Source organism: Microcaecilia unicolor, chromosome 7 (genome assembly GCF_901765095.1).
Source record: "Microcaecilia unicolor chromosome 7, aMicUni1.1, whole genome shotgun sequence".
Taxonomy (NCBI): domain Eukaryota; kingdom Metazoa; phylum Chordata; class Amphibia; order Gymnophiona; family Siphonopidae; genus Microcaecilia; species Microcaecilia unicolor.
The window spans coordinates 179,458,852-179,480,111 of record NC_044037.1 but is presented as its reverse complement, the minus strand read 5'-3'; the positions used below and the strand labels follow the sequence as shown (position 1 = coordinate 179,480,111).

Below are 21,260 nucleotides of genomic sequence, written 5' to 3'. Positions count from 1 at the left end.
CCTTAAACTATTGCTACAAACACGAAGGAAAAGTCATCTCCTTTGGAAAATTGCAATACGGTTGCCCTCTGCAGAGGGTTCAGGAATGGATTCTTCCGTGTCAGTGGAAGGAATCTGTATTTATTTCCGGATCCGGAGTCTTATATTTTTAGTTCCTGTGGTGAAAGTCAGTGTGGCGGAATTTGTATATAGAGGTCGGAGCTGCAGGTGAGGGATAACGAAGTCTTGGTAGAGAGAGAACATAATCATAACGAAGAGAAGGTGGGAGGTGGGGAATCGCATCTACCTTTGTGGAGTTATTTTTGTATCATTTTCAGTGAGGTGTGCTAGATGTACCCTATTACCTTAGTCTCTAGTTTCATGCGGCAGGTTTTTTTTTTTTTTAGATTGTGTCAAGTGTTTCCAAATTCTCTGGCTATTATGTGGAATACTTTCATAAATATGTATATTCAATTATGTTCTAAAATTTTACTAGAAGTAATTTTTGGAACTTAAGTGCCTAGTTACTTTGTTCCTTGTTTTGGTGGTCGGTGTTGGGAAAGAAGGAAGGAAAAGGAGGATGGAGAATAGAGACGCAATCTGAGAGACTGGGGAAGGGATCTCTTCTAAAAAGAAATGCGAAGGATGGAGAAAGAGAATGCATTATTAATGGAGAGGTTGTGGGAGAGGGTAGTCTATCCAGTCATAAGTCCACCACAGACGCTGCTGTGGCCATGAGCACAGGCATTTATGTCCAAGAATATTATTGGTTTTAGAAAAAGAGAAACTATTTATCAAGCAATAATATCAACGGTAACACAGAATTAAAATAAAACAACAACCTGCAAATCAAAATAATCTTAAACAAGTTACCTAAAATTGTAAGATTTCAGATAGTTATCCACATGAGACCAAATTTTAGCACTAGAACATCTCACCCATTTTGTCAGCAATAGAGGTTTCAAATTTATGAATCTGTAAAACTGAATACCACCAAAAAGTAGAATTGAGAGTAGAATTATCTTTCCAATACATATAAAACGTACATAGTAGATGACGGCAGAAAAAGACCTGCACGGTCCATCCAGTCTGCCCAACAAGACAAACATATGTGTAAACCAGGGTTGCCAGGTGGAAAATTTTTTTCCAGCCCGATCGAGCCCAAAAAACAGCCCAAAACCCGCCCAAACACAAACCCCGCCCCTGACACCCCCACCCCCGCGTCATCACGCCCGCCCCCGCCGTCATCAACCCCGCCCCCGCTGTCACCGGCCCCGCCTCCCACGTCACCGGCCCTGCCTCCCACGTCACCGGCCCCGCCTCTCACGTCATCGGCCCCGCCTCCCACGTCACTAACCCCGCCCAAAACGTCATTAACCCCACCCAAAAACGTCACTAACCCCGCCCCCCCGCGGCCGAAAAAAACCGCACTGAAGGCCAAAAACAGCCCAAAAAACCGCAACCCGCCGCGGGCAAAAATTTCCCGCGGCGGGTCGCGGAAAACCGCCCAATTGGGCGGTAAAACCGCCCACCTGGCAACACTGGTGTAAACCTTACCTTGATTTGTAATTGCCTTATTCAGGGCACGGACCGTACAAGTCTGCGCAGCAGTACTTCCCGCCTCCCAACCACCAATCCCGCCTCCCATCACCGGCTCTGGCACAGACCGTATAAGTCTACCCTCCACTATCCTCGCCTCCCAACCACCAACCCCTCTTCCCCCCCACCTGCTCCGCAACCCAATTTTGGCTAAGCTTCTGAGGATCCATTCCTTCTGCACAGGATTCCTTTATGCATATCCTACCCATGTTTGAATTCTGTTACCGTTTTCATCTCCACCACCTCCCGCGGGAGGGCATTCCAAGCATCCACCACCCTCTCTGTGAAAAAATACTTCCTGACATCTTTCCTGAGGCTGCCCCCCTTCAACCTCATTTCATGTCCTCTCGTTCTACCGCCTTCCCATCTCCGGAAAAGATTTGTTTGCGGATTAATACCTTTCAAATATTTGAACGTCTGTATCATATCACCTCTGTTCCTCCTTTCCTCCAGGGTATACATGTTCAGGTCAGCAAGTCTCTCCTCATACGTCTTGGAACGCAAATCCCGTACCATTCTCGTAGCTTTTCTTTGCACCGCTTCCATTTTTTTAACATCCTTCGCAAGGTACAGCCTCCAAAACTGAACACAATACTCCAGGTGGGGGCCTGACCAACGACTTGTACAGGGGCATCAACACTTCCTTTCTTCTGCTGATCACACCTCTCTCTATACAGCCTAGCAACCTTCTAGCTACAGCCACCGCCTTGTCACACTGTTTCGTTGCCTTCAGATCCTCAGATACTATCACCCCAAGATCCCTCTCCCCCTCAGTACCTATCAGACTCTCACCGCCTAACACATAAGTCTCTCTTGGGTTTCTACTCCCTAAGTGCATCACTTTGCATTTCTTTGCATTGAATTTTAATTGCCAAACGTTAGACCGTTCTTCTAGCTTCCTCAGATCCTTTTTCATGCTTTCCACTCCCTCCCGGGTGTCCACTCTGTTGCAAATCTTAGTATCATCCGCAAATAGGCAAACTTTACCTTCTAACCCTTCGGCAATGTCACTCACAAATATATCGAACAGAATCGGCCCCAGCACCGATCCCTGAGGCACTCCACTACTCACCTTTCCCTCCTCCGAGCGAACTCCATTCACCACCACCCTCTGGCGTCTGTCCGTCAACCAGTTCCTAATCCAGTTCACCACTTTGGGACCTATCTTCAGCCCATCGAGTTTATTTAAGAGCCTCCTGTGGGGAATCGTGTCAAAAGCTTTGCTAAAATCTAAGTAGATTACGTCTATAGCATGTCGATGATTTAATTCTCCAGTTACCCAATCAAAGAATTCAATGAGATTCGTTTGGCACGATTTCCCTCTGGTAAAACCATGTTGTCTCAGATCTTGCAACTTATTGGTTTCCAGGAAATTCACTATCCTTTCCTTCAGCATGGCTTCCATTACTTTTCCAATAAGCGAAGTGAGGCTTACCGGCCTGTAGTTTCCAGCTTCTTCCCTATCACCACTTTTGTGAAGAGGGACCACATCCGCTGTTCTCCAATCCCTCGGAACCTCTCCCATCTCCAAGGATTTATTAAACAAATCTTTAAGAGGACCCGCCAGAACCTCTCTGAGCTCCCTCAATATTCTGGGGTGGATCCCGTCCGGTCCCACGGCTTTGTCAACCTTTAGCTTTCCAAGTTGTTGATACACACACACTTCCGTGAACGGTGCTCTATCCACTCCATTCTCAGGTGTACTTTTGCCAGTCCCTCTCGGTCCTTCTCCAGGATTTTCTTCAGTGAAGACAGAACAAAAGTATCTATTTAGCAAATTGGCTTTTTCTTCATCATTATCTACATAGAGTTTCGCTGTATCTTTTAGTCTCACAATTCCCTTTTTAGTCATTCTCCTTTCACTAATATATCTGAAGAAATTTTTGTCTCCCCTCCTTACATTTCTAGCCATTTGTTCTTCCGCTTGCGCCTTTGCCAGACGTATCTCTCTCTTGGCTTCTTTCAGTTTCACCCGGTATTCCTTCCCATGTTCCTCTTCTTGAGATTTTCTATATTTCTGGAACGCTAACTCTTTAGCCTTTATTTTCTCAGCCACTTTCTTGGAGAACCATATCGGTTTCCTTTTTCTCTTGCTTTTATTTACTCTCCTTACATAAAGGTCTGTGGCCCTATTTATTACTTCTTTCAGCCTGGACCACTTCTTGTACGTCCTCCCAGCCCATCAGCTCCTTCCTCAGGTATTCCCCCATTTTACTAAAGTCAGCATGCTTGAAATCCAGGACTTTGAGTTTAGAGTGGCCGCCCTCCACTTCAGCCGTTTGATGGTCACTGCTTCCCAGGTGTGCACCCACTCGGACATTTGACACACTATCCCCACTTGTGAGTACTAGATCCAGCGTCGCTCCCTCCCTCGTGGGTTCCATCACAATTTGTCTGAGCAGAGCACTTTGGAAAGCATCCATGATCTCTCTACTTCTTTCCGATTTCGCAGATGGAACCTTCCAATCTACATCTGGCAGATTGAAATCTCCCATCAACAGAACCTCTTTTTTCTTTCCTAATTTTTGAATATCTGCATAAGAACCAGTTTCAGCGCAGCAACAACTAAAGTGTTCAGTAATTTTTGTTGGGAAACATCCAATTGATCTTGGAATAGCACAGAACCTAACATAATTGAAGGAGTAATTGGACCCTGTACAGGAAGAATATTTGAGATAAAAGACCACACTTGACACCAAGTCATAAGTTATTCTACAATCATCAAAGATCATATGAAGCAAGGTACCATTTGTTATTCGAAAGACCAGCTACCACCAATTTATGAGGAGTCCAAATCACCCTATGATGAAATAAATATGACTGCACGTAGCTGGCCGAAGCTATAGGCCTATTCACTTTAGACCAGAGATAAAACCACTGATTGGGTGATACCTGAATTTGAAGATCGTTTTCCCATACTGAACATAGGCTTAGTTTGCTGCTTAAACACTTTTGTATTAAAAATTTGTATAATTGTGATACAACATGGCCTTTGTAACAAATTCTAGAGAGGAAATCATGTATAGGAGGAGACTTTACATTTAGATTAGAGAGATCTCTGTTCTGGTTTAGGCAATGTTTAATCTGGAGCCACTTAAAGTATTGGCTGATTGGTAAAGAAAAGCCAGAACAGAGATCCTCAAAGGGAACAACTGAATTACCAGAATACACATGAGCAATTGTCCTTATCCCATTTTTTGCCCAAATGTCCAAATATATAGGGTGCTTATTAATTTTGATTAAAGGGTTGCCCCATAGGAATGAAGGGAACTAGAGCTTGAAAATTCCATATAATTATCAAGTTCATGCAAACAAGAGAAAGAGGAAAGAATTATATTATTAGTTTTCAATCGTTCTGGAATAAATAACGGTAAGAGATGGGGACTTAAGAGCCCCACATCAGTTGCTCCTTTTCTAACCAAACCGGTTCATAATGTAGAGGTTTTATCAACCAGTATAACGCCTGACCTAAAATGAATGTTTTGTGGTAAACAAAAAAAAAATCAGGAAAGAGGACACCTGCATTTCCTTTGATGTTTTTAAGAGTTTTCAGAGCAATCCTAGGAGGCTTATTCCATAAAAATTTAGTTAAGATATCTGAGTATAAAAAACTTTTGGAAAAAGGATAGGAAGCATACCAAGGATAAAGTTGACTTTGGGCATTAGCATTATTTTAATAGTCTCCAATTGACCCCACCAAGAAAGATGTAATGGTTTCCAAGAAAGAGAGAGAGATTTAACCAACTCCAGGATATACTTCCTATTCAGTTCCAATGTACCTTCCAAAGAGGGACATACATTAATACCTAATGATTGAATATGCTGTGAAGACCATAACAGATCATGCGGCAAAACCAGATCAGAAGTAGCATGAGCATTAAGAGAGAGAACCTCCGTCTTAAATTTATTAATTTTATAACCAGAGATATTGGAGAAACAAGTTGAAACAAAGCCGTTAAGGAGGAGGCTGGAGTGCCTAGTTACTTTGTTCCTTGTTTTGGTGGTCGGTGTTGGGAAGGAAGGAAAAGGATGGAGTATAGGGAATAAAGACAGGATCTGAGAGACTGGGGAAGAGATCTCAATCTAAAAAGAAATGCGAAGGATGGAGAAAGAGAATGCACTATTAATGGAGAGGTTGTGGGAGAGGGAAGGACAGTCCAATCATAAGTCTACCACAGACGCTGCTGTGGCCATGAGCACAGGCATTTAAACGATGCTGGATCCACCTCCTTTGGCCTCCAGTTGGACCAATCGAAGGTCACCAGAGTGACCGTGGGAAAACTGCCCAACCCGTGACCGTGGTGGTAAAAACCGCCCAATTAGCCGTGATCCGTGACTTTCAAAAAACACTGTGGCAGTTTGCTGGAAAACTGCCCAATTCCGTGCGAAATTGGCAACTTTGGTTACACCCCTCTTCCCAACACTAATCTGTCTCATGGGGAGATGCTCAAAGCAAGCAGGCTTGCATTGTTTCAGTTGGACCGGTTTTAGCCACTTTAGCATGCACGTTATTGTGCGCTTAATGCACAAAGTGCCTTGGCACAGCTTTTACTGTTCACAGAAGCAGCAACGAAAGCACTATGCAAATCTTTGAAAGCAAGCTCATTTGTATTAAAATGAGCATTTAATGTGATGCACAGATATTTCCAAGCAATGCACAGAAAGGAGCGCCTACCTGTAATGTCCAAAATTTTTCTGCAGATCTGAACTGGCTTTGCATGAGGTGATTTCTCGGTAGAGTAGTCTGCTAGCATTTTTTAATAATATGTGCATGAAGTATGCCATCTGTATGTCTTCATATGTGTGTGTTCTGTCCGTTGGAAAGGAGTGTGCTTGCATTTTTTTAATAGTATCTGCATGTATGTGGGAAATGTATCCTGTGTATTGTCTGTGGGAAAATATACCATGTGTGTGGGAAATGTGCCATGTGAATGTATTATGTGTGTGTTCAGCACGTAGCAGTGTAGTGAACAACGAACAAATCAATTCTCATGAACGCATATGAAGTCCATCTATAAGGTTTGCTTTGGCACCTTAAGGTGTAATTTTACAATATACGCCTATGACGCAGTTGTTACCATTCTGCTTTTTTTTTCTTGGACACACGGAGAACAGTGATTCTTATACCAAGACCATTCTGAGCATGTGCTAGGCACTTTCTCTACTGATCTGCACATAGACTTTCCATTTATCTCATTTGCCTGCAATTTCCTTTGAGCATTGATCGCTGTTCCATGTTTGGTAAGTTCAGTGGTGGCTATTTATGTACACAGATGTTAAGTGACCACCCCCCCCCCACACACACACCACCATCATATTACTTATGTGCCCCTTTTATTTACAGCATCCACAGGAGTTCTGAGCTGCAGGCAATGCTAATTTCTAGCTGGTAATAACGCTGGCAACACACCAGTGTCCACGTTTGTTGCTACAATTGCCAGTAATTGAATAAAGTTGGTGTTTTCTGCAGTGGCTCTTGGACTCTGCAGACTGCCAACATTTGAAATTCTTGAGAACCATAATCCAAAAATCAACCCTCCCCTCATCCCCCAGCTGTAAAGCTATAGACTGCTCTTTCCCCTTTCCACTAGGATCCTCTTCCTAACACACCTCCCTGCCCACTAAGCCTTTTGTCGGTCCCCATTCCCTTCGAGCTGCCCTCCCCCCCCCCCCCCCCTGTAGTTTAGCTCCCTTCTCAAAAAAACATCTCTGAAAAGCAGACATTTTTCTGCTGATTCAGAATCGGGTCATCCTATGGCTGAAACCCATTGAGCTATACAATTTCTGAACAGAACAACTGCTCTGGAGGTGACACTAGCAGCAGGCATCTGAAGAAGGTGTGTATGTGGAGGGTGGGAGAAATCACACAGCGGTAGATACCATACTATACTACCAATAAACTTGTATGTGTTGGGTGGTCGGGTTGGAGGGAGGAAAGAGGTGCCCCTAGACACCTCGTCTCTCAGCCAACCCTTCTACTGCTGCCTTGGACCTGGTGTATAGTTTCTGGCGCTAAACACATCTGAAAGATGCCTGCACAGAAATCATTAGAGCATTTGGGGCACAATGTGCATGCTAACCTCCTTTTAGCATCGGCCTCTGAGTTACACCTTTGTATTTTTCTAATATTTTGAAAAGGTTTTTTTATGCTGATGATTATAGTTGGACCGTGGTTCTATGAGCTGCTGAGTTTTCAGAGATTTTTTTCTTCTCAGTAATTTCTTTGATACAGATTTATATATTTGTACTTTATCTTTGGGTGTTTTTAAGTTGTGCACTTCTAGGAGACTCCACACACGTTTTTAAAGAGTAATTTTGTTTACATATTTACATTTTTGCTGCACAGCTACAGCACCATCCCTGCGCTGCCACTCTTTTGGTTGCATCCTAACTCTTATGTGCACTTTGATTTACTCAGTACATGTGCTGGAGGAATGGGAGGAGGTTGGATGCTCCAGAGGCATAAAAATTAAATCCATTACTTGACTACCCTCTTCCTTAGATTGGATTTTAGATTTTATTAGTTGCCTTTCTAAAATCTGAACTCAAACCAAGGTAGCACTCAGTTATAGTAGGTACAAGAAATGGATGTTTTATAAAATTGAAAAAATCAAAAGAAAAACTTTAAAGATAATTCTAAAAAGAAAAGAGGAAGAAAATAGATGGAGGTTTTTGGAGCCGATGATGAAAGGGAGTTCCGCTGGCCACTATGCTTGATCTAACAAACAGGGACCGAAGACTTAGAGGCTTTTTCCTCCAAGAAGTCAAAAGACAAAAAGGAAGTTATAGTGATAAGATCTTTCAGAACCACATTAGTTATTTGAAACCACATTGTATGTTTATTGAAAGTGTTTTTCAAAAATTGGTGGTGAAGTTTGGGGTTTTTTTTTGTTGTTGTTGTTGTTGATGCCATTTTGGAAGAGCCATCCAGTGGGCAGGAGTCACTGTGGATCACTCTTGACCCCACTAGATTCCCATGGATAACAGACATATGTGTCAGGGGATTCTTAGAAGAAGGGGTAGGAACATTTTTTAAAGAAGGGGGAAGGGAAATGGGACTTGATATATCGCCTTTCTGAGGTTTTCGCAACTACATTCAAAGCGGTTTACATATATTCAGGTACTTATTTTGTACCAGGGGCAATGGAGGGTTAAGTGACTTGCCCAGAGTCACAAGGAGCTGCAGTGGGAATAGAACTCAGTTCCCCAGGATCAAAGTCCACTGCACTAAGGATTGAGGAAGCCAGCCCTTAATCTTTCCATTGCTGTGGCTGGGACCACACAGTATTCCTGGCTGCAGGAATGCAAATGAAATTTACTGTGGGATTCACAAACCTGCGGGACTGAGGTATGTCAGATTAGTGAATTCTGTGATAAAATTTCATGCAATAAAGTAGGAAAATAGTGTGCTGTTTTAATCTGGGTAAGTAAATGGGCTTCTTTTTGTACCTGAGCTGATGGAAATGTGAAGTGACTTACCCAAGGTGAGAAGCAGGATTTGAACCCTGACTTCACTGGTTCTCAGTCTGCTGCTCCAACTACTGGTTACTCCTGCACTCAAGCTGAGCTCTTGCTGCTTTCAGCAGCTGGTGGGATGAGCTCCAAGTTGAAGGTTGCTGGGCTGGAGAGTTCACGAATCCTTTGAAAGCCTTAACAGCACAGTACAGTAAAGTAAGTCTGTGCCACACAAATTAACATGCTGCAGCTGTCATCAGACTATATTCCCAGTAGTTTTATCTTACGATACTTATTCTATTGAAAACTAGTATTGTTAAAATACTTAAAATAACATGCAAGGCCCCCCGTATGGGGAAGTATTATAAAGCGCATAAGCCAGGGCAGCAGTTGAATAGTTTCAAAATCATTTATATAAGCTTTGGAATGATATAGAGCAAGCTGTGGTGAACCCAATTCCTCTGAGTTACCTTATGTGGCTGCCCAGCCAATATAGAGTACTGGAAGAGGACATCTGTCGTGCAACACTGCATACTTCACAGTGTGGGATGGTATGAGTACTCAAACTGATTTTCAACTACCTAGGCAGCTTTGGAGCTTAATGTTGGCCTGTATAAATGTTTAGCTGACATTTTATATATCAGTTTCTTCTTGTAGTTATGGGACATGGACATGAGCACGGACATGGAAAAGTGGAGCTGCCAGACTATAGACAATGGAAAGTAGAAGGAACACCACTAGAGGCCGTCCAAGAAAGGTTGGCCAGGCGAGGACTTCGAGATCCCTGGCTTCGGTAAGAGGATATAACATTTTATTTAAAAACCTCCTCTCAAGGTAAGCACAGGAGATTCTAAATGGGTTTCTGAGAGACTTCTAAATATAGTGATGCCACATTGTTTGGGATAGCCCATTACATTTGAAGACAGCAGAGCCTTTTAGAAACATCCAGAAGAGTTGTTCAGATCTTTTCCCATCCCAGAACAAATCTTTTATGTGTACTTATTTATGAATGACATTTATATCCCACATTATCCTTGCAATTAGAGTTCAGTGTGATTTACAGTAGAAAAGTATTATATCAAACATATAGTAATTCATAGCACATAGCACATTGCATTTAATAAGGAAGTGCAGAGTAAGATGTGAATGAACATATAAGCTATCTATAAAATAGTTAACAGAAGTATAAAAGTATAGAATTAAGTTTTTCTTTGGGTTGAATTAGATCTGAGATGCATTGTGCAATGATAGGAACTTCTTGAAAAGGAATGATTTCAGAATTTTGCGGAATATCCAGGCATCTTGTTGACATCTTATTTTCTGCAGAGGGTTCCACCATTTAGTACCTTGATATGTAAAATTGGTAGAGTAAACCGATTTGTATATTCTCAGAGGACAAGCAGGCTTATGATTCTCACAAGTGGGTGATGCCGACCCACATCGCCCAATCTGGAATTTACCAAAGTCGATCAAGCACTGCGCATGTGTGAGTGCTTTCCCGCCTGCCGCAAGAACACGGTCTCAGTTCTTTTTCTACTTCGGTTAGAAGAGGACTACTTTAAAAAAAATGTTTAACCATCTCCTAACATCGCTTGGTCCTAGAAAGCTTTTTTTTGTGCCTTTTGGCTATTTTTCCATCTTTTATTGTGTTCCTTTTGTGGAACCTCTGTCCTTTTATTTTTCCCTTTTAAGTTTTAGTAATTTTGCCCGGTTTCCTTTTATTTTCCATTGTCATCAGGCCACTTTTATGCCTTGACTTTGGCTGGGAACTTTCCCTTTCGTTTCTGCCGTTCCTTTCCCCTTTTTGAGGCACCATCACTTTATTTTAGCCGAGGAAGTTTTTCCTTCCCTGTCTATGAAGGTTCCCAGTGTACAGCTTCAAGTGCTGTACCCTGTGCAATCAGACAATCTCTGGGAAAGACACCCATTCTTGGTGTCTACAGTGTCTTGGGCCCAACCATAGCCCCACTAACTGTGTTCTTTGTCTTCATATGAAGAAGAGGACCGAGGTTTCCAGAAAGGCTCATCAAGAGAGGGTTTTTGTAGCCAAGTGCAGTACCTCAGCATCAGCATCGAGATTGGTGTCTGCATTGCATTGGGAGCGTCGGTAAGCATCGCTGCTGTTGGACCCTTAGACACTAGGAGCAGTGAAGCATCAAGTGGGTCTCCAACTGCCTCGAGGCCTCTTGCTGTTCAGGGCCCCCAGAACCGTACATTGTCCTTGTATGCACCGAGGAGCCTCAGTTACGTGCTTTGAGCAAAGGCCAAGAAGCATTGTCATCGGTCGCCCTCGACGCATGGTGCAGGGAGCTCCGGAGCGTCAAAGTATTCAGGAGGACCGCTCCCCCTCCATACAGGAGATGCCAATGTGTCAGTCTCCCAGCAGCCAAGACCCTGCACCTGTATTGACCCCGGCAGTTCTTCAACCTGCGCTTGAGCTTGCACACCAGCTTTTCCTGGTGTCGGCCCTCAATAAGCATGTCTGGGCCTTCTCCCTGAGCTTCTGGATGGCCTCGTGCAATAGTGTGCATCAGCATCAGGGGTGCATGCACCTACCCTGCCTCCCACTGTGGCTCCGCTTGGCCCTCAGTCTGCGGTGCGGCCCCAGTGTCGACTGCCACCCAAGCCAGCACTCCCTCAGTGGAGGAAGCTTCACTGAAGTTGAGATGGGAGCAGACTTCTTGAGATTACTCTTGAGGACATGTGGTTCCTCCATGTCGAGGCAGGTTAAGTCTTGACACTCCCATAGGGAGGTATTGTCTGACACCAAAGGGGAGTGCTCATGGGATTCAGAGGAGGATCCATGGTACTTTTCCTCCGACAAGTCCTATGGAATTCCTTCTGAACCCTCCCCTCCACCTGAAAGGAGAAAAGTCTCCTCCAGAGAGCCTTTCATTTCCATCTTTTGTTAAGGAAATGGCTAATGCTATTCCATTTCCTTTTGGAAGTGCCCAGAGCCAAGATGCTTGAGATCCTGGACTACACATCTCCTCCTATGGAGGCTGTTACTGCCCCTCACCACGAGGTACTCAGTGAAGTCCTCATTGGGAACTGGGAGTCCCCTCTGTCGGTCCCTGTCATGCTGAAGAAGATTGACACCCAGTATCGGATCCACAGCGCGCCTGGTTTTGATAGGCCTCAGTTGCCTCACAATTCCATGGTGGTGGAATCCACTCTCAGAAGGACCAGGAGTTCCAGATGTGGCATCCAGGATTTCTGCTCAAAGTATAGCAATGCGCAGACTCTCATGGCTGCGTGTTTCTGATTTGGAACATTCTGTTCAGCAGAGGTTGGTGGATGCCCCATGACGGGGGGATGAACGTTTTGGAGAGAAAGTTGAGGAGGTCGCTGACCAAATCAAAAAACACACTGATACCATATCTTCTGTCTCCTGTTGGGCGATTTCTGCATCAGCATCTGCCTCCTCAGCTGGTAGGATTTTGGGCAAACCAAGGAGGAGTTCCTTTTATTATCCTAGGCATAGGTACAACCCTTTGGCTCGCCAGCCTACTCAGGCTCAACCTCAGCACGCTCGTTCACATCAACAGCGTGCTCCTAAGGCCTCTGCTACTCCCCAGGCAAAGCAAAGCAAGGGACGAGCTTTTAACTGGCACAAGCAGAGTATAGCTGCAGTAAAGGTGTCTGTCCCAGACGACTTGCCGGTCATGGGGAGGTTGATGTTTTTTCACCAAAGGTAGTCTTTTACAATGTCCAACCAGTGGGTTCTCAAATAGTCCGTCTTGGATATGCCCTCAATTGGTATCTCAAACGTCCAAATTGCCTATCGAGAGCTCATTCATTCAGTTCTTAGCACAGGCAGGTACTTGCAGAGGAACTCTCCGCTCTTCTGAAGGCCCATGGGGTCGAACCGTTCCACCATGGGAAGAAGGGCAGGGATTTTATTTCAGATACTTCCTTGTGCAGAAGAAGACGAGGGATGCGTCCCATCCTAGACCTAAGGCCCTGAACAAATTTCTAGTCTGAAAAGTTCAGGATGGTTTCCCTTGGCACCCTTCTCCCAATAATTCAGAAAAACGATTAACTATGCTCTCTGGACTTAAATGTTGCATATACTCACATCCCGATACTTCCAGCCCACTGGAAGTGTCTTTGATTTCGGCTGGGAACACATTACTTTCAGTACCGCGCGTTGCCTTTTGACCTTGCGTCAACTCCCAGGGCCTTTACCAAATGTCTAGCGGTAGTTGCAGCATCCCTATGCAGACTGGGAGTCCGTGTGTTCCCATATCTTGATGATTGGCTGGTGAAGAGCACCTCGGTGGAGGGTGCTCAGGAGTTCATGCGGATGACTATTCGGGTGCTAGAGCTACTAGGGTTCATTTTAAACTACCCCAAGTCCCATCTCCACCCCGACCAGTGATTGGGGTTCATAGGAGCCCTGTTCGAAACTCAGATGGTACAAGCCTACCTCCCAGACATGAGAGTGGACAATCTTCTCGCACTCGCATCCAAGGTTCATGCTTCTCAGCAGGTCACAGCTCAGCTGATGTTGAGATTGTTGAGCCACATGGCTTCCACAGTGTATGTTACACCGATGACACGTCTTCACATGAGATCTGCTTAGTGGACCCTGGCTTCTCAGTGGTATCAAGCCATGGGGAGTCTGGAAGATGTTATCCAAGTTTCACCAGAGTGTGTATTCTCCCTTCAGTGGTGGATCATTCGATGCAGTTTGACTCTGGGACTTCCATTCCAAATTCCTGAGCCACAAAAGGTGCTGTGGATGGATGCATCTCTCCTGGGTTGGGGAGCTCATGTAGATGGGCTTTACACTGAAGGAGCTTGGTACTCCCAGGAAACAAACCTTCAGATCAATCTCTTGGAGCGTCGGGCTATCTGGAACCCTCTAAAGGCTTTCAGAGATCAGTTATCTCACCAAATTGTTCTAATCCAAACAATCAGGTTGCAATGTATTACACCAACAAGGAGGGGAGCACTGGATCATGCCCTCTTGTGTCAGGAGGCCATCCGGATGTGGCATTGGGCTCGTCAGCATGGCATGTTCCTGTGAGCCTGGTTATCTGGCAGGCAAAAACAATACCCTGCCGACAGGCTGAGCAGGATAATGTAACCACAAATGTGGTCTCTCAATATGGGCATAGCCCGCAAGATCTTCCGAGCGTGGGGCACCCCCTCAGTGGATCTTTTTGCCACTCAGCTCAACCACAAGGTCACTCGGTTCTGTTCCCTGCTTCAGGCCCACGACAGACTGTCATGTTCTCTGTCTCTGCAGAGTAGGGCACCGGAGGATTGACGGCCTTTTTTGTTTGAGGCTTTTCCAGGTTCTGGTGGCCATCTTTGATAGGGGCAACTGTGGTGGTGGCGGCCATCTTGGAGTGGGGCAGCTTCAGGAAGGAAGCCCATATTTGGGCACAGGGTGTCTCCAATGGGGGCAGCCATCTTGTTTTCAGCTGTGCAAGCTTAGCTCTAATTCTCACTCTATTTAAGGCCCTATTCTCAGTTCTTCTGTGCTTCGGCTTCTACTAAGTTCGCTGGATAGTTGCTCTGCCTGTCTCTGGACCTGCTATTGACCGCTGCCTGGTTTTGACCTTTGCCTGTCTCTGGACTTGCTATTGACCGCTGCCTGGTACTGACCTTTGCCTGTCCCTGGATCTACGATTTTCGCTGCCTGGTCTTACCCTGTGGACTTTGTGCTGGACTTTGTTCTCTCCGCTGGGGAACGGTGGTTGGCACCGGGGGGGACTCAGGGTTTTGGCCATCGAGTACAGGGGCTCACCTCTCAGTGTGACGAGTTTGACACAGACTGGCATCGAATGCCTTCCTTCTCAAGTGGGGGACAGGTCTCCTCCCATACCTCTAGGTACTTAGACATTGTTGAAACTCAAGCAAGACCGCGGAACCATGATTCTGATTGTGCCGTACTGACCGTGGCAGATATGGTTCCCTCTTTTTCTGGAATTATCTTCTGAAAAACCATGGAGATTGGAGTGTTTCCCAACCCTCATCACGTAGAACGAGGGGTCCCTTCTACATCCCAACCTCCAATCTGACTCTCACAGCTTGGATGTTGAGAGCCTAGAATTTGCTTCCTTGGGTCTTTTGGAGGGTGTCTTCTGGGTCTTGCTGGCTTCCAGGAAAGATTCCACTAAGAGGTGCTATTCTTTCAAATGGAGGAGATTTGCTGTCTGGTGTGAGAGCAAGGCCCTAGATCCCCTTTCTTGCCCTAAACAGACCCTGCTTGAATACCTTCTACATTTATCAGAGTCTGATCTCAAGACCAACTCCATAAGGGTTCACCTTAATGTAGAAGGTAATCCTATCTCTGGACAGCCTCTAGTTGTTCGCTTCGTGAGAGGTTTGCTTTTGTCAAAGCCCCCTGTCAAACCTCCACCAATGTCATGGGATCTCAATGTCGTTCTCACCCAACTGATAAAAGCTCCTTTTGAGCCACTGAATTCCTGCCATCTGAATTACTTGACCTGGAAGGTCATTTCTTGGTGGCTGTTACTTCAACTCGTAGGGTCAGTGAGCTTCAGACCTTAGTAGTGGATTCATCTTATACCAAGTTTCATCAAAACAGAGTAGTCCTCCGCACACACCCTAAAGTTCCTGCCGAAGATGATGATCGAGATCAATCTGAATCAGTTGATTGTCTTGCCAGCATTCTTTCCCCGACCTCATGCCTGTCCTGGCAAAAAAGCAGCTTGCACACCTTGGATTGCAGGAGAGCATGTAGCAGACAAGGCCCCACAGACAGTGTGCCCAGCTTTTGGTTTCTCTTGATCCCAACAGGATGGAGGTCGCCATCGGGGAAACGTACCATTTCTAATTGGCTGGTAGATTGTATTTCCTTCATTTATGCCCAGGCTTGGCTGGCCCTGGAGAGTCGTGTCATGGCTCATAATGTCAGAGCCATAGCTGCATCGGTAGCTCACTTGAAGAAATTTGCAAGGCTGCAATGTGGTCTTCAGTCCACACATTCACCTCACACTACTACCTTGAGCAGGCTACTCAACGCGACAGTCAGTTCGGGCAGTGTTTTTTGGGGGGTCTGGAATCCAACTTCACCTTTCTAGGCCTGTTTTATTCTGTTCCAGGCTGCACTCGCATTCAGATTGTATATAGTTTCAGGTTCATCTGGGTTATGTCCTTGCCATTGCAAGGCCCCATTGACCAATGTTGTTGTTTTTGGTGAACCTGGATGCTAGGGATTCCCCACTTGTGAGAATTATAAATCTGCTTGTCCTCGGAGAAAGCGTAGGTACTTACCTGTAGCAGGTGTTCTCCGAGGACAGCAAGCTTTATATTCTCACAGTCCCTCCCACCTCCCTTTGGACTTGTTTTCTTTGTAGTGTTTTACTTTATTTTTTGCTGTAATATTAAACTGAGGAGACTGCGTTCTGGTGGTAGGCAAGAAGGCACTCGTACATGTGCAGTGGAGCATGTCTCTCGCTCCACAAAGCTCTTGTTAGACTTTGGTAAATTCTGGACTGGGTAACGCGGGTCAGCATCACCCACTTGTGAGAATATATAGTCTGCTGCCCTCGGAGAACACCTGCTACAGGTAAGTACTTGCGCTTTACTGTCTTACAATTTGGGAAATAAAGTCTTAGGTAATCTCTAGCGCCATAATAGACATTACGTAGAGATTAAGAGGTTGCTTGTAATCTGTTCCTGTACCATGTAATATTTGAAAGATGAAAGCGCAGAGTTTAAAAATAATCCTGGCTTTTATTACTTTCCTGATTGACATCTAGAAGATTCTTTTTTTTTTTTTTTTTCTCTGTTCCTGCCCAGGGTATATGTGGTATCTCTAGAACTCAGCCTAGATATTAAATGACAAGAAGCTTGTATTCTGTGATGCAGGAGAAGCATAGGGGCCCTTTTACTAAAACATGGTAGAGCTACCGCATGAGTAGCATGCACCAAATTGACCCTACCGCCAGAGTAGTGCGAGTGCCAGGTAGTAATTCCAAAGTTGGTGCGTGGTGTTTCCCACAGTATACATTTTTCTATTTTCTACAGGGGGGGGGGGGGGCGGTCCCAGTGGTAATCCACAGCATGGCCACATTGCCACTGGCTGCCTGATCACTGCATGAGTAGCGCGTGAACCCTTGCTGCCAAGTAAATAGGTGGTGGTACAGGCTCAGGCAGTAAATAGTCGTGTGCTACTTTTAATATTGGTGCATAGCCATTTACTGACCCATTTTTAAAAAGTCCTTTTTACCCGCCACAGTAAAAAATGGCCCAGTTTGCACCAATTTCACACGCTCACACTAGCGCAGTCCACTTTTTACCGCAGCTTAGTAAAAGGGCTCCTTTAGTGAAGGTTGAAAGATTTTAGAAAAACTTGTGTACCAGCCAAAATTTAACAATCGGAAAATGGGAAGGTTTAATTTCATTTTTGTTTTCATTTGGTTTTGTGCCTGTTTGTTTTACTTATTTTGGTCACACCTTTCCTCTAGTGGATACACTCGGGACTAATTTAAGGAATATTCCGAGTGGTGGTAGTGGAGACGAGGCCTGTGTCAGAATCGAAGAACGCTTGGGACAAGCACAGAGGATCTCTGAGGGAGAGGAAGGGATTATAAACGTTAGTAGGTGGTTGTAGATGGGCAAACTGGAAAAGCTGTATGGTCTTTTTGCCATCATTTTCTATGTTTCTATGTTTTATATTGAGTAAATGTGTCTCCATATGCTTTTGACAAAAAACACTGACCATTTTAGTAGCCACTATCTGGTCTGAATTCACCCTGTTTATATGTGGTGTCCAGAATTGTACATAGCGACCCTATACAAGTCTCAGGAGTACTGTCCCCTCCTTTTTCCTGCTGGCTGGCCATTCTTCTCCTTGTGTAAACCAAAGAGGTAGGGATCAACACCAAAAATCCGACATAGACAACAGAAATGTGAGCCTTTGGCCATTTTGCATCTATAAGATACTCCTTTACACACCCTGTTGTCTACATCTGATCCTGTTTTTTGTGTCATTCCTCTTCCTATACACCGAAGCAACCTTCTGGCCTTTCCTGTCGCCTTTTCTACTTATTTCAGTATCTTAGGATCATTAGATACGATCGCCCTTGGTTTCATACTACTTTTGTTTACAGAAATACTTATCCTCTTTACTGTTTTTGCAGCCTAAATGTATTACTTTGCATTTGTTAGCCTTCTATTCAAAATTATTTTAACTATAGATGCTTTTTAAGTAAAGATGCACAAAAAACATACTTTTTGTTTTCTTAGTGTACCTGTTTCAGAAATATTATTTTGGGAACTCTTCAGGTCTGAACCAGTTTGAGTGTTTAGTCTTGACCATTTCTGGCAATCAAGAGCTAAGCCACTCTGGGGCACCCTGGCACTCAGAAAAGTGGGGGCAGCATAGTTTGTCTGTTATGGCTCCCCTCTTCTCTGAGGCCACCTTCACAGCCTGATCATTCAGGTGCCACAGTGACTCTAACTTTCTTCTTTTCTAGGTTTTCTAATTTAAAAAAAAAATCAGTTTGATTCTCAAATGTTATGGTGTGCTTTGATATGGTTCTGCCTTTATGGTATTTTTCTGTAGTGTACTTGGGTAAGATTTCCCCCACTTGAAGTGTGTGTTAGTAGCCTTTTTTTTTTACTTTTACACCATCATTTCTGCGATTGATGAGTTATATGTTTACTGTCACCTTGTAATCTGGTATGTTCAAATATATTTCATGTTGTCTGCAAGCGTTTTACAAACGAATATAGAGCTTCCAGGTAGAGAGATTTAACAGTCCCAACATTTTAACATAGTGCACAATGGCAGATAAAGACAAGTATGATCAATCCAGATTTTTTTCCCTATAATTTCCTAGCATAAATGGTCCTATCACAGCTGTGTGAGATCAACAGGTACCAAACACCTGCAAGAACACCACAACTACTGTGAAAGTAACCTTTTAAATCCTTTGTTCTGAAGAAATATTGTGGTGACTTAGTGCTGCATACTCTTTGATAGCATACAACTTGGTTAAGTTTATATCACTGGGGCAAAGTATCGTCTGATCATTACAGGGAATTAATAAGGTGTTCAATTAGGATGACAATGCTAAGTGCTGCCAAATAAAATATCTAGAAGACTTGTCTGCTTTGATAAGTTAAACAATTACAATTTATTTTTCATGATAGGTTTCAAATATCCATTGTATGTCCTAATACTTTTAGGAAGTTAAATACCAATGTGTTTTCATCCGATAAGAAATATATTAGAGTATTCTATTTATGCCTCTTCTGAGTGTGCTTCTGCTTATAATCCCACCACAGTTTGCTTAACATCTGTATTTGTTTTCTTCCTAGAAATGAGGCCTGGAGGTTTATGGGTGGCTATGCAAAACCCGTTACTTTCTCTCAAGTTATCTTCAGAGGATTCAAGGGAGGATTTGTAGCATTTTTGGTGGCACTGGGGATTGAGTATGCCTTCTTTCCTCCAAAGAAAAATGATGGGCATCACTGAAGAAAAGGCAAAAGCTGAAAGGTGTTGGACACTGATTGATATCTCTTCCTTCTGCTCTTAACGGAGTGTGCATCAGGAAATTTATAAATACATGTAGAGGAATATTTTCAAAGCATTTGGACTTACAAAGTTCCATAGTAACCTATGGAACGTTATAAGTCTAAGTGCTTGAAAATTAGCACCTTTGTGTCTTTTTCTGGTTTGTTTTTGTTGCCTGTGTAAAGATAAAATTAAAACATCACATAGTAAATAAGAATCCAGCTCTTTTTTTTTTTTTTTGTTACTTTTGTCCTTACATTGGAAGTGTTTCTTGACCTCAGCCTGGAAGCCTGAAACCTTTTACTGGTATTTATTCATTAGATGGCTGTTGGTCTCATAATAGCCACGAACCTTATTCTTTACAGATATTTAGGTGCATTAATTTAATTTTTTTGTTCAGCGGATGTCCATAAAATGTGCTTCAGCATGTATAGTATGTCACCTCTTGAAGTTACTCCTGCCAGAGTCTCTTCTAGGATGTACAGAAAACTGGCATTTTATGGAAACGTTGCACCTCTCCAAGGTCTTGTGCAAGTTTGGAACAATTAATTTTGTTCTACTGCTGTTGCTTCATCATATAAGACGGCATTACTTACTGCAAAACGACCAATCGAGTTCAGTCAGCGCTGAATATGGTCACACTTTACAGTATACTTGCCTCCATGACCACTATCCCGAGGCCCAGAACCCAGACAACTTTTATTCCCTGTGCTCAGGCCCTTGCATCTTATTTTGAGGGTAAGGTTGTACATTTGCAACAGAGTCAGACTTCTAACATCTCTTCATCGCTCCCTCCATTCCTTCAGCATGTGAACTCACAATCTGAAGCATTTTCAGCTTTCTCTCTCCCGTCTCAATCATGGTTGACAAAAGTACTTCAATCCTTAAACACTAGTTTAGATCCCATTCCTCAAAAATGATCAAATCCTATGCCGCCTCCTACATTACATGGTTATTTCATCTTTAACTGATGGCTGTGTTCCTCTGAAGTGGAAAATGGCATTCATGCACTCAAAATTGAAAGATACATCGAAACCTGTTAACTATTGCAATAACTACTATCCAATTCCTAATCTGCTATTTAGCGCCAAGTTAGTTGAGTCAGTAGTTCATATTCAACTCTTAGATTTTATTACCTGTACTTGTATTCTCCACACTAACCAAACAGACTTCAGAACAAATCACAACAATGAAACCACACTTTTAAGCTTAACCACCTATCTCAGGTTTCACAAGACCCGTGCTAAAGTGGTGCTACTTTTATCCATAGACCTGAAAGCAGCATTTGATACCATAGACCATACACTCCTTCAGCACCCATCAAAACGGCTCGACGGCACCACACTCTCATGATTTTCGTCCTACTTTTCCAATCGTACTTATAGGGTTACCATCTAATTCCCGTTCTGCCCCCTACTTTCTATTCTCAAGGGTGCAGCAAGACTCTATTATGTCCCCTCTTTTATTTAATACTAGTAAAAAAGGCCCGTTTCTGAGAAATGAAACGGGTGCTAGCAAGGTTTTCCTTGGAGTGTGTATGTTTGAGAGAGTGTGTGTGAGATTGACTGTGTGAGAGAGAGGGAATGTGCGAGAGTGTGTGTGTGACAGAGTGTGACTGGGTGCGAGTGTGTCTGTGATAGTGTATGTATGAGAATCAGAGTGTGTGCCAGGGGCCCATCACTCCCTCCCTCCCAGTTCCAGGGTCTCCCTCCCCCCTCCCTGTGCA

At 43.9% G+C, this 21,260-nt stretch overlaps 1 protein-coding gene across 7 annotated transcripts; it reads left to right on the top strand.

The window, feature by feature from the left end:
* The first annotated feature begins 119 nt into the window (after positions 1–119).
* NDUFB3 (NADH:ubiquinone oxidoreductase subunit B3) lies at positions 120–19,745 on the top strand. Of its 7 annotated transcripts, none has more exons than XM_030208695.1 (3): positions 120–207; positions 9,678–9,826; positions 19,339–19,745. In XM_030208695.1, exons 2-3 carry the CDS (start codon positions 9,693–9,695, stop codon positions 19,493–19,495), a joined length of 291 nt encoding a protein of 96 aa, XP_030064555.1. In that variant the 5' UTR covers positions 120–207; positions 9,678–9,692; the 3' UTR covers positions 19,496–19,745. The 7 variants fall into 7 exon arrangements, with proteins under 7 accessions (XP_030064555.1, XP_030064556.1, XP_030064559.1 ...); XM_030208696.1 differs by having other exon boundaries at positions 133–207; positions 9,691–9,826; XM_030208699.1 differs by having other exon boundaries at positions 173–261; positions 9,691–9,826.
* Positions 19,746–21,260: the final 1,515 nt, after the last annotated feature.